This window comes from Equus przewalskii, chromosome 5, assembly GCF_037783145.1.
Source record: "Equus przewalskii isolate Varuska chromosome 5, EquPr2, whole genome shotgun sequence".
Lineage (NCBI taxonomy): Eukaryota > Metazoa > Chordata > Mammalia > Perissodactyla > Equidae > Equus > Equus przewalskii.
Window position 1 is genome coordinate 17,158,158 of NC_091835.1, and position 14,185 is coordinate 17,172,342.

At 42.3% G+C, this 14,185-nt stretch overlaps 1 protein-coding gene across 2 annotated transcripts in view; it reads right to left on the bottom strand.

The window, feature by feature from the left end:
* The window catches only part of DNER (delta/notch like EGF repeat containing), a 302,394-nt gene that overhangs the window by 171,641 nt on the left and 116,568 nt on the right, over positions 1-14,185 (bottom strand). For both annotated transcript variants that reach the window (XM_070620042.1, XM_070620043.1), the window contains exons 2-4: positions 8,202-8,504; positions 5,765-5,859; positions 3,148-3,314 (exon numbers count right to left, since the gene is read on the bottom strand). In XM_070620042.1, coding sequence (XP_070476143.1) covers positions 3,148-3,314; positions 5,765-5,859; positions 8,202-8,504 — 565 coding nt within the window. The remainder of the gene's footprint in view (positions 1-3,147; positions 3,315-5,764; positions 5,860-8,201; positions 8,505-14,185) is intronic.

Genomic DNA, 14,185 nt, shown 5'->3' on the forward strand with positions numbered 1-14,185 from the left:
AGAAAAACAGAAGGGATAATTCAGGAGAGGACAGAAGAGTTGGAACTGGGTGACAACACAGGAGAAAGAGGTTGCTGCACTGAGGCACAGACAGAAGAGCACACACTGTAAAATGTAACATCAGCTCTTTCTTTCTATGAAACAGTATAAATGTTCACAAGGCAATGGTAATGAAAGAAAACTGTAAAAAGAACTAAATGTAGTGGCACCGAAATAGCTCCAATATAAGTACATTGTCATCACCTGGAATGTGTAGAATATTAGCATTACGCCCTCAGCAGTAAACTTTTAAAAAAGAATATTTGTGTAAAGCAACCAAGTGTGTTTCTCAAAGACACAGAAGGGACTCCTCTGCTCTGTTGTACCTTTGCATATTAAATATTAAAACACCTTTGGTCATCAGTTATGTCTGTGGGATCCATTGACAGTAAGGGAGAGAGAGGAGACACTTAATTCCTGAAAGTGAATTCACGTTTCTTTCTACAAAGGACCTGTGTGACTAAACACAGCAACACAGTTCTGGAACCTGACTCTCCCTTTGGCGTGGAAATTTGGTCCAACCTGCACCAGCATCAGTTTGCTCATCTGTCAAATGAATGCGGTTGTACTCTTCAAAATAGTCTTTCAGTTCTTAGCTAAAATGTATTTATGTCTACAGAGTCCAGGATTGTAAAAGTGAATTATTTTAAAAAGCTGCTTTTAACAAAATTAAACAAAAAGAATGTTAAACACATGTCAATGTAGTAAGCACAAGGCTTCCGCGATGATTACAAAAGATAAATCTTGTTTCTTTAAGATAAAAAGAGTTTTTAAAAGGACTAGCTTGCAGTGTGTAGGTGTAGCCAATTTATCATTGTTAGGAAGCTGGCTATTCTCCCTCAGAAGAGCTCGTGATAAGAGTGTCTGCTTCCTTTAAAAAGAATAACACTAAAAGATTGTGATCTCCATTATAAAGCCACATGAAACACTTAACTCAAGTTAGGAAATTTAAAAAGGTATCAAATCATAAATTTTCAAAGTAGAAAATAACGGTTTAGAGAAATAAAGAACGTTACTCAAAATCATTGTCTCTTCATCATAAACTAACGTAGAATTTTTGAGAAAGAATTCCTTAATTTAGTTATTAATATGTCAAATTACATTTCTTTAATTCTTTCTCTAAGGAACAATACATTTCGACCAAAGATACATTTTTTTCCATGAAATTTTTTGCTAGCAAAATGAGCTCAAATTCTGTTGGAGTTCAGAAAATTCCTTGTATCTCAAAAGAATAAATTTATATTAATGCCAGAAAATCCTTCTCTATTAACCTCCAACCCTATCCCCAATATCGGTCTAAAGTCACAGTTATGTTACAACCAAAAGTGGTATAAAATGTAAGCTAACATTTCAAATGGATATCTTCTGGTAACATTAATGACATTTTAAAGAGTAGTGATGGCTCATAAATACTCTTGAAATGTTAGCTCATGTCAGAGAAAGGCAAGTTAATCTACTAAAAAGAAAACTTAAAAGATCACTATAAAATAAAGTTGAAACTGTTTATCAAAATATACAAATTACTTCCTTTTAGATAAATTGTTACAATAGATATGGAAGTAGATAATAGTTACTTGGAATGTACTGGTGAGTAAAATATAGATTTGACTCTTGACAATACCCCATCACACAATTTCCAACTGATAATCTAGTATCCACCTTAAGTCAAACACCAGCCCCAAGGTAAACACCCTTCCATCCTCTTCCAACATATCCATTCCCCAAGCTGACTTCTCCTTACCTTCTCTCCACCTAATAAAATCCCTGCTCCCTCAGTTGAATATCCAAAGATTGGGAAATGCCCTTCTCATCAGAGAGGGTTAGTCAAATATAAAATGCAATACAAATTATATCGAGCTGAGCATTTCCTTTTATGAATTTATCTTCATTATGATATTTGCATCAAATATATCTTGGAGAATAAATCTTCATGTATATTTTCCATTTAATTTAGCAAAATATTTAGTGTATCTCAGAAAAAAATAGAGAAAGTACCCTAGAATCATCCTTAACGTTTGTAATTTATACTTCCACAAGCATTTTTCTCACTTAATCCTCCCAACTACCCTGAGAGACGGTCCCTCCCTCCTCCCCCCCACCCCATCCTCCAGGTGAGGATTGTTGGAATGTACAATTGGACAGGAGAAGGTATTAACAGCAGGAGGCCAGGGCTGCTTGGGTGCATCGGACTGGGATGGTAGACTCCAGACTTGAGCTTGTGTCTTTGAGTCGAAGCTATACGATGCAACAACCTCCAATACAGCAGCTGATGATACTGACATGCTAATGGGCTAGAGCTGCAAGTTCCAATCGCAAAGGTACTCTCTGCTGGGTGAGGGATGAAGACAACTGGCAGGATGCAGTCAGAATGCTGACCTAGGGGAAGCTGGTCCTCTGGAAACTGCCCAAGGAGAGCCCTCGGGAGGAGGAGGCGGGGGTGAGGGCTCATGCTTTCTCAAGGCCTTTTCTACTCCAGGGCAGAGGAATTGGAAAGCAATTAATTGGACATGTGGCAGTTTAGAGAAGGTTAAATCACAGATGTAACCACGTTTGAGAAAGAGTGACAAGTCAGAAGTGACGCACAGAGGAGGGGTGGGTGTGGGGAAGAGAGACCCCAAAGAGAGTTGGGATCCCGACTCACTTCTGAGTTGGAGGCTCATAAGTGGTAAATCGTTGGCTGAGGTTCTGTGCCCGGGGCCCTAGGCCAGGCCTAAATCAAGAGGGAACAGGGTTTTTCTCAGAGACCAACATTCAATGCCTCAAGTGGTCCACAGTTCCCGGAGAAAGCAGACTAAAGAATCAAAAAGAAAACTGAGATTCAGACCATTGTGCCAAAGGTCAGACACACACTCATGATGCTTTGTTTGGGACTGGGATACAGTCTCAGGATTCCAGGGCCCACGCTTTGTCCACTTTGAGCCACACTAGAAATATTATCTCAGAAGCCAGTTTTGATTACAAGCAAAACCTCACCTAAAATGGAGGGAATGTGCTGATGGTTAGAATTCAGATTATCTGGGCAAAATTCCCTATCCACCATCTCTAACCACCAAAAGAAGACTGGATTGAGTCCGATGTGGTGTTGGGTAGGAGATGTCCTTAACTCACCGATGAAGTGGTTGCTTCCCAAGGCGAGCATCTCTTCCAAGAGGACCAGGCCCCCAGGAGCCTGGAGGAGGGTCACGCTCCGGCCATCTATGAGGGAGCACTGTTGAAATCCTGTGGCCGTGACCTTCCATAGCAAAATCAGCGAAGCAGCAGCATCTTGCCGAATCCTGAAAACAGGAACGATGTCAACGGAAAGTCCCTTTCAGAAAAATTCATCCTTGAAACAGTTCACCAAATTCAAAATAAAGATAAAGGTAACGTGTGCATCCACAAAGGTATTGGGAAATGGATGAAATGATCTTGTAAACAAGCACCCACATAATGCACACTCATGGCTGTCATTTTCCACGTTTGTTAGAAACGTCTGTCTCCCACTTGATCAAAAATATACCACAAAATCACTAATAGATAACTCATCTTTGGGTAACGATTTTAATCAATGATAAAAGGGTATATTGAGTTATTTTAGAGACAATGCCTTCCATCTACTCACAACATAAAGAGTTTTGCTTGAATTTATCATAAATGTGTAATGTCTTCTAAAATGGCCACCTGAGTTGTGTACTAACACAGCAAAAGGGTGTTACCTCCTATGCTTCAGGCCTCCCCTGGCTTCTTCTTGTTTTCAATAAAATCCAAATCCTTCTTGTTTGGATAAAATCCAAAGAATGAGATGCCATAAGAGGTGTGATAAAAAGTGTGACCAAGATATTGACTTTCTTAGGATATTCATATACCTTGAGAAATTGTAGTCAGGAGGTAATCTAATAATTTAATTAACAACAAACAAATGAACAAAGCCTTTTATTAAAAAAAAAAAATTTTAATGCTGGCTGCATTGGAGTCAATCAAGGAAGAGAGTGGCCTCAGTTCGCCTCTCAGCCTCAGCTGCAACACCTCCATCCTTGCACCCAATGCTCTGGCAATAAGGAGTTACTTACTGTCTCTTCCTCAAGCAGGTTCTGTCCCACCTCCCAACCTTTGCCTCCTCCTCCACCTGGGTGTCATTCTTCAAGGCTTAGCCCACCTATCACCTCTTCTCTGAGACCTTCCCTGACTGTCCTCCTGCCACCCAGCAGCCGCCATTCCTTCCTCTGCGCTCCTGGAGAATTGGGTCTCGACCTCGGGAGATGGGGGTACTCAATGCACAAGAGCTGCTCCCTCCAGCGCAGAGCTCCTGGCTTGCAGCAGAGCACTCAGTAAAGGTTTGATAAATGATCGAATTCGTGAATAAATGAAAGGGTAAGGAGCTAGTGACCCTCACAACTGAATTCAGGGTGCCCGGAGATCATTCGGCACTCCCATCTTACTCAGCCTGGGTCAGACTCTGCTATTTCTGTCCACCTCTGCAGCCTAAGAGGGTCTTGGACAATTTCTAGTTTGTTGAGAGGAAAAAAACAAAAGCATTTAAAGAGAGAGAAGATGAGAACTATTCAGAAAGGCTTATGCAAGTAAGAGAATATGACCTAGATAAGAAAGAGCTGGGAGATGGTTTTATAAATGTAAAGGAGACTAATGATCCTTATTTCCCTAAAACCAGCTCTGCACGGTGGGGGTTTCATCTTTTTATGAGCAGTGAAACACTTAGGACCGGGGTCCCCCTACTGGTGGAACTTGAAGCTGCCTCGGACGCCACACCGTTCTCCCTACAGGGACTTCTTCCCAGTGCCCAGAGTTCACTGCCCATCCTGGCTCTTCTCCCACTAGCGTGAGTTCAGGGCTAGGGGGAGGGGATGTGGGGGCAATGTAACTGCGTTCCTCTTCCAACAATTTCAGGGACTCCACTGTTTAGAAGGCAAAGTGGGCAAAAATGACCCTGTAGAGATGGAAGACGTCTACAGTGCCCACCACCTCCTAAAGGGAGGTGATACAGCAACTGGCTAACCAGGGCCCCATGTCCCTCGGTCTTCTAAAGTCCCTGAAGACTGGACAGCAAATGCTCATTTGGTTCCATGGAGGGGAGGGGGGCAGGAGCAGTTAATAGCAACAGAGAACAGGAGTAGGAGTTATCAGACAGGTCTGGGATGCTCTCATGCTGGCCCCACCCCTACTCCCAAGCCATGGAAAGCACCTGGTAACAGCAGGTGCTCAGCCCACGCTGCGTCCCTTTGCCTCTTCCCCACCCCCACCATTGACAATGGGCAGTATGCAATTTGGGAGAGCTTAAGTTTAAAACAAAACAAAATATTCTCTTCTCAACTGCTTGTTTTTAAAGAGAAAACTGTAATGTTTGGATTTTAAATTGGGGGTAAATTATGCAGAAGAATTTAACCAACAGTCCATTAAAATGTCAAGAGGCTGAAGAATTTTGGAAGGAAAATCATTTGGGAGGTACCTGGTGTGGCTCCGGATCTTATCTAAGGTCTCAAGCTGTCTTACATCACACCTGACACATCCAATCCAAGCCCACAGTTCCACATCTCCCCCTGACTGGACCCTCTCTGCAATATTCTCCTCCGAAATGGCTCCCTCTGGTTTTTGAGTGACACAGGCCCTCTCTACACATGGAAGGCCATTCATGACTCTCACTGGACTGACCAGTTACACACCAGTTACATGGAGAGACACAACCCACCACACGGTCACAGGAGCAGTTTTTAAGTGAGAATTTTCTTACTTGACTGAGGTGTTCTGGGGCACTTCAAAGGACACCAGGCGGCCCCCCGCAGAGCTGTTAGAACTGGCATTCCCACAGGCAATATCTGGGATCACCTGGGAAAAAAACAAGAACCAAAAAAGAAAAAAGACAAGTTCCTGGGGTGGATCACAGTACAGGATAATATTACAAAGCAAAATTCCATGAGCTGCACCCCCTCCACTCCTTTCCACGACACTGGGGTGGGGATAGAGAGGACAAGGGAAAGCTTAACAAATTTAAAGGAAAATGGGAGCTTTGCCCTTGATTTCCTGAGATGCAAAAGCTTTCCGGAGAGCCATCTACCATTTCCTGGGATTGCTGAAGCTGATAATAGGTTACTGCAGGGAATGGCGCACATGCTGTCTTTAACAAGCAGTCACTGGCCTCTGCTGTAAGCTCAGTCTGGGGTAACTAGGGACTCAGTGCTTAGAGAAGAAGGAGGTGGACTTAACAGACCAGCTCACAGGCGGCAGATAGAAACCTTAATACCAGGAGAGTGAGGCTTCAATCAACCGACAGGCAGGAAGCATCCAGTCGGAATGACCCTACCCTGTGCAGAGGTGGGTCTCAGGAGCATATGCTGAGGCCAGGTAGCTGGGAAGCTGCCTTCCTTCTTTTAAGGGACATGTTCCCAAAAGTATCATCCTGGTGTGTATAAAAAAAGGAATTCAAGAGAGAAAAAAAAAACCTGTGCTCATCAACACATTTTGCGAACTCTTGAGCTGTGTCCAATGACCAATTTATTCATGTATTCTTCATGCCGTGACCACTGTCCTCACTCCCAAGAGTCCAGACAAAAGGTTATCAAAAGTATTCGTCATCACTGAATTAACTGAGGACAATAGAGAAATTGTCAGCATAATACCCTACACCCAACACTCAGAACTCATTGTCCAGAAGGCCTGATAGTCAAATGCTATAGATAAAGGCCATGAGGGACATTCAAAGATGTGAGTCCAGCTTGTTAAATTTGTGTAACAGACAAACCTTACATAAATTTTAGTCCCCTAAGACTCCAAATAGCTTCATGTTTCTGAAGCATCATTACTTCATGAAAAAGAGAAACCCAAACATACCCACCTCTTCCTCGCCATTTCTAACCTGCTTCTTGAACAGCTTAAGGAATAACAGTATTGACAGGAAGATGAGGCATTACTTTTATGTTTACCGATTGTAGGATAGCATGCCTTTAGATAAACAGATTGAAATGGCTGGTTGGGGAGGAATTTTCTTTAAAGGACACTTTCTTGAGAAACGCGCACCCAAATCTAGTTCACATCCGAGAAGAGAGTCATTCAGCAAAGAGCTACTAACATCATACTTCAAAGCGTTTATTACAAGTCTGAAATCAGAACAAGTTCACAGTTTTTTAGGTAGGCTAAAAACGCTGCTCTGAGGTCTGAATATGGCCGTCATAAATTGTGTGGCAATGAAAAAAAAAAATGGGTCAACTGGTTAGAACTACCCAAGAAAACAGAAGAAGAAATGCTACCTTATCTCTTTTATAAATCCTGCTTTACCTCTATTCATAATAAGGGACATTTCTAGACACAATCCTTGACTCACTTACACAAAGATCTGTGTGTTTTTTTCATTTAAGCTACAAAACCTGTAATCATACGCAACCACGGGTCTATACGGGTGTCCTATAAGATAAAAGAGGTGAAATGGAATTACACTCTATCGATGTCACCTTAAACTCATGATTTGGATTTGTCCCCCAATTCTTCTTGCTGGTAAATTTATACTTTATGTCAATTTTTAGGGGTCTTCTGGAAAATTTATATTTTATGTAATGAGACTTCTGATGAGCTGGAAAATACAATAAGCCAAACGCAGGCTGGACAAAATTCAACAAATAGAATTTGCTATTGCCAAAATAAATAAAATTTGGAAATTTCATTCTCAAATGCATCCTCAAAATATTTTCAAAATCAATGATAGCTTTTTTTTTTTTCTGAATCTCACTGAAGTGCTGCAAGGTACCAAAAATAGAACCTAAACAATAACCACAAACAAAAAGATGAGTATAATATTCCATGAAGGAAAATTAGGTCAACAACAGAGGGTCCATGATGTGTTCATTTATATGACTCTTCATTGAGCTGTCTGCCCCAAACTCTAAGATTATCTCACAGAAATGTATGTGGATATCGTTCCAGAAAATAAGTTCATTCATATTCTTTTCTTGGTTACTCTTTTTGTGTTCACGAAACAATCATAATTGAAATGTCTCATTTGTGTAACCAGGAGAGATTTCTCACACACAAGCACAGACCAGAATAAGGCTAAGTGCATTGTTTTTCGTCTAAGGGGTGAAAAGGTCTCCATTTTTACAGCTGATATTAGACCCACTAGAATTATTTTAACTTGTCTGGCTTCTTACATTCAAATATATGCAACCAAACGTTCTCACCTCCACTTGATCCCACTTCATTTCTACAACTTTCTGCCCTGTTTTCGGCTGCCATGTCGGCAGAGTCACGGTTGCCTGAGAGCGGGGCAGGATTATGTCAGGCTCCTGGGTAGCGGGGACAGGCTGAAGCTGTCTGGGTGCCATGGACTCGGTCCAGCCAGAGGCTGGGAGGGTGGGAAGCGCCTGTCCACAGTTCGGACCTTCATAGCCTTCATTGCAAATGCAGAGGTAGCCATCGCCGCTGCCGCTGCTGCTGCAGTTGCCATGGTGACACGGGTTGCTGGCGCAAGGATCCACAACAAGCTGAAACGAGACCATAAATGGGTCAATTATTCCCTCATAAGAAAAGTGGTGCCATCGCTAGGAAATTAGCTCCGTGTCTCAGAGCTGCTGCTCTAACAGAAACGCTGTTCCTGTTGAATACATGTTCTTAATCACTTATGCTCTTGGGGGGAGCCTGCCAAGGTCACCCCAATATTAACCTTTCCACAGGTAACAAGAGGCCAGCGACGAAGTACGCGGTGGAGAAGAACCTCCCTGATCCCAAGACCCTAAATAATGTTGATTTCAGGAACACACTATTTAGAGGAATTTCCTAGGGCAAAAATACTTAAAGTTGAGGCTGATTAGGAAGATACCAACTTTGATATTTTTAAATGCCAGTCACGACAAGCGATACTACGGATCTAAATTGGATCTCCTCTTTCACATCCTGGGCCACCGCTACGTTTCCTCATGAGACGTGACTGGCCAGTTTACCTCCCCTACAGATGCACTTACCTATGTCTCCCAATTTCCTCCCTGATAAACAGCGCTTTTTAAGGCAATGTTATTTAATTAAAGCCTTCCAAAATGATAGGCTTGCATGACAACTGAGAGCACGGTGGCAACTCATATTAAGCAGAATTTAATGAAAGTTTCTACCTCATTATTTTGGAGGGTGATTACAGAGAAATGTGACCCAGCTGGATGTGGAAGATAAAAATTCAGCTGCATCTCTTTAAACTGTGTTCATGTTCTAAGTAAAGCGTTTATCTCCAAGTCCTTTGCTGACCTCTTAATTGCCATTTGTTATTACTGGGAGATGCTACAAAACTATGTAAAATGAAACAATGCAACAACCCTTCGCTGGAAACAGCTCAAGGGTTCCAGCATGTTCTCAGTTCTTATTCAATTATCATTTGCTTCTGTGATAACAGAAAATTAGACCTCTATCTGATAGACCTCTGGCTTCTCAGGGCTGGACATAAAATAGAATTCGGTAAAGAACAGGCTACAGAGAAATGGGACCCTCAATTCCTCTTGTTGAAATGAGCTCACGTATAACAGACATGGACACAATTCTGCATGGAAAAATGGCTACTCATCCTGCGAATTATCCTTAAACAATTTCCAACAAATTCCTTAAGGAATAGTAAGAGATCTGGAATTGAATAAAATGAAGCTCCCAAAATACCACATTGTTAATTCTATGCCATCACCTGGCAATTCCTTCATGGAAGCTCAGATCAGAGGAGATGGATTGGTATCTGCAGAGAATATTGAAACTGTAAATAATTTGAAATACTCACAATCTTTATCAACTCAAAGGAAAACGCAAACTCCTTCCGTGGCAGACAAAGCGCTCCCTGAACTAGCCCCTTCCTATCCCTCAAGTCCCCTCTTCCCACACGTGTTCCTCCACCCTTGTACTCTCCCCTCCTCGCCTTCTTCCTGTCCCTGGACAATGCCCAGGTCATTCCCACCTCAAGCAAACAACCAACTTTTACTCGGAATGACCGTACCAAGGTGGTTCCCATCTCGGGCCTGTGCACTGCTGGACCCTCTGCCTGGAATGCTCTCCTCTCAGACTTTGCAGGCTCTCTACCCCCTTTCACGAAGTTTTCTACTCAAATGTCACCTCCGCAGAGAAGCCTTCTCTCACTACAAAATCTACAACAGTCCCTTTTGTTCTCTCCCACAAACATGTGAGCTCCGTGAGTGCCAGGGCTTTATCTGCCATGTTCCCGGCTTTATTCCCAGCATGTCGAGGAGCACAGAAAAAGTATTGAGAAGCATTCTATATATTGTTTTAAAGTATTAAAAAAATAAAGACAGATCAATCAATATTTGGAAAGCAATGCATGATGAAGGACAGATGTGAATCGCTCCCTTAGTTGCGATATTATCTTATCTCATTTCTGATTTATATTTAGGAAGGCATCACAGAGTGGCTATCACCTCCAGAATTATTTGGCCAGGACCAGATGGAGAAAGAATTTAATTAGCTAGGATAAAGGGGACAGGGAAGCCATTTTTCTGAAATCAACTTTTAAAACATTTGAGAATGACTTCATCACAAATTAAGGCTTTTAACACGTGCCTAAAAACACAGAAATATACTGAAACCATTGAATTATATTGAAGAGATTATAAAAATGAATTCTAGGAATCCAAACCTCCCTTGTGCAGCTTAGGGAATGACTGTACTAAGGCAAAGACCACCTATCTAATGGCCAGAGAGGCCCCTGGGCTTCTGCTCCATGGCCACAGCCCACTGCTGGCAACAGCCAGGCCTCAGAGAGGCACCAAGGCACAGTGTAAACCAATGCCTCCTCCAGACAAAGAATTCAAAGCACAGGTACCCACCCTCACACAGCAGAGGCCACCAGACACCATATCCACTGCCCCCCTCAGATGGCCATTTAGAGTTTTCAAAGAACACTACCATATGGGATCTCATTGTGCTCACAACAACCCTGAAACAGGGAAAGATTTTTCTGAACCAGTATCTCTGTTGGGAAACCAGAGGGCAGAGAGTAGGGTGACCCATCACAGCCACTACCAAAGAAAGCCAGAACCACGCCACATCTTCTGAATGCCAGCCAAGACTTCTTTCCACCACACGGCACTGCCACTTGGATATCAAGTTATTATCACGCCCCCAGAAATAATCCCTGTGCAGAAAGCAAAGGGAAGGATGATAGTTCTGTGACAACAGAAAATAGCAATTAAGTGTAGGCCCATTAAGACCACCTAAAATGCTTCTTTAAGAATAAAGGTATGATATGATAGTGATAATACTCAATGAATATTGGTTGAGGCCTTATTATATGAAATGAACTGTACCAGGTCTGGGATTAAAACACTAAAGAAAAAACAAAAAACTTGGAGTGTCTGCCCCCATAGAGTTTTTATATCTAGTGACCTAGTAACAGCACTAAGAGCAGCAAAACTGGTACTACCTGCCAGTCACTGAGTACTTCCTGCGTGCCTGCCACTATGTTTAGCATTTTATGTTTTTCACTTTAGTTCCTCCTGACAACTCTTTAAGGTCAGTATGTTTATTATTCTACTTTTACACTGAGGCTTAGCGATGTTAGGCAAATGACTAACAGTTAACTCAGAATAAAAGCCAAAGTCTTTACAGTTTTCTAGGTCCTATGTGATCTGCCCTGTCCCCAATCTCTTTGGCCTCATTTCCTCCTCTTTCCCTCCATCACTTGGCTCCAGAAACACTGACCTCACTGCTCCCCCAACTCTCCAGGCACCCTCTTGCCTCAGTGCCTTTGCACTGGCTGTTCCCTCTATCTGAACCACTCTCCCTTCTCATGGCTGCTCCCAAGCCTCCTCTGAGTCTTTGTTCAAATATCGTCTTCTCATAAGGACTTCTCTGAGCACACTATTTAACAGTGCAAAATCCCCACATCTTGGCCCGTTGATTCCTCCTTCTCTGCTTTATTTTCCCCCAAAATGTCTATCATTTTCTAATCTATCATGGGAAAAAAGTTATTTATTTATTACATTTATTTTCTATCTCCCCCAACGAGAATGTATACCCTGTGAGGTCAGACACATTTTTCCTGTTTTGTTCTCTCGAGTGCCCCCAGCCCTAGACCAGTGCCCAGCACGTGGGAGCTGCTGAATAAACATTGACTGAACAAATGAGTGACTCAATGAATGACGTTATATACAAGCAGCTGCCGGAGCTGTGAGGTGTGCTGCTATGTCAAATGGAATCAGGATCTTCCTAGGCCCATAACATAAGTCATAGGCCCTTGAGAACATAAGTCAAAGGGGAGCCTTATGTATTCCCACTACAGTGTTTTTAGAACGATTAAATAACTTTGTCAGTTTTAAAAGGGGGAAAAGTGTTGACCCGAGAGGTAACAGAACCCGCACAATCTGCAGCCTTTGCTTTGAGGAGGGCAGAAAGAGTACACGGGTCATGGATGGCTCTCCACACCAGAGCACCAGGCGTCCTACTCTGGTCCTCAGAGACTGTCTAAGGGAGCCAGTGGGCGAACCTCGTCACGTGCTGGTGGATAGAGCTGGGGGAGAGCTGGGGGGTAAGGCAGGTCCCCACGACAAGGCCCAGTTCACCATACCCGGGAGTCAGTCCCATCAAGTGAGGGAATGAAGCGCTGAAAGGAGAATATGATGAAGACAAATGATACCATTTAAGTGCTGCTGTCTTCATAGAGGAGAGGAAGGCATGAGCAGCATATGGGATTAAATGAAAAATGATTAACATGGAAGGCCAGGGGACATGCCCTTAGTAAAGAAAAGAAGATAAAAGCTGAAAATTAAACTGTCAATTGTATAGATTTCTAACAGGATTGGAAACAGTGACTGACGTGATAGAGCACACACACACACGCCCACACACACTCACACACACAACAATGGCATACAAAGCAGAGAGTTGAAGGCACTACAAGGTCAGTGATCCCGTCTTTAAAATAATCACTTCATATTAATGCTACTTCCTTGGGTTGTATATTAGTTGCTTCATTAACAATGACAACTATCTGCCATCATTTTCTCTAATACTTCAAACTGGTTTTATTTTAAAACAAAAAAAAAAGCTGTTTCACTTGCATCACAGCAAATATAAGGTAAATGCAATCATTAACCTTTAAGCAAAATCCTGGCATCACAAATATTTATCATAAATCCTGTTTTTCTGTACACAACTTATTGAGTTTTTTTTTAAGTTTGTATGTGTATTTTATCTCCTGTGGTAGAGGTCACTACCGCCCTTGAAGTCCATTAAGTTTGAACTATAATCAGGAAATAACCAAACTGCCAAATACCTAATGAGGCAAAATATCATAATTAATAGACCTGACTATGAAGATGCTCAAAATTTAACAGGTGATATTTTCTTGGCTATACTTTCTAGCTTCTAAGGAGACAGAAAATGATTAAGACTTTGTAATATCAGCTAGAAGAGAGAGTAAAGAGAAAGCCATGGGTTAATGGTTTTCTACTTATAATTAACCAACAAGTTCATTTATTAAATGCCGTATGTTTGTTAGATTAATTCATCAGATTAATTCATCTATTTAAGCCAAATTCTTTCTCCTCATAGAACTAATCTGAAAGTATTCATTTCACATTTTATTTTGGACTTTTCACCTGTGTCAAATAATTCACACAAAATCAAGGGTATTTTGGGGGGTGTGCACAGGGTGACAGGGGAGGCCAGACCAGAGCGAAGATGCCTGCCACCCCCAGGACTCGTGATTTGAAGTCAGTCTCATGTGACACTTTAGCCATGACCTGTTTTCCTTCCTTAAACCGTCTGCTGCCCATGTTTTCAGTAATCCCAATGCCCTCTGAAGCAGACACACAGAAGGATGAAAGGTCTAACTCAAAACAAGTATAAAAGAGGCCCATTTACAGGGTCACTAGATACAGTAAGCCAAAGCTGTTAGGGTTGCTTTCAAGTCTAGCATGTGAATGCTTCATCTGCATCACCTGGCTGATGGTGGGGCCTGGGGAGACACAGAACTTCCTTCCCAGATGAGCCTTCCATCCTAGTCTGGAGAATCTATGGGCTTCGGTGTGACCTCTCCTGTACTTTACAGAAAACTCATTAAGGCCAATCAGTCATTCAGGTGACATTGATGGAGCACCTATGACGTGCAGGTAGGACGCCGAGAATGAGAGTCAGAAGGATGAAGAAAGCCCAGTCCGTGCCCTCAAAAAGAGCCTGCAGT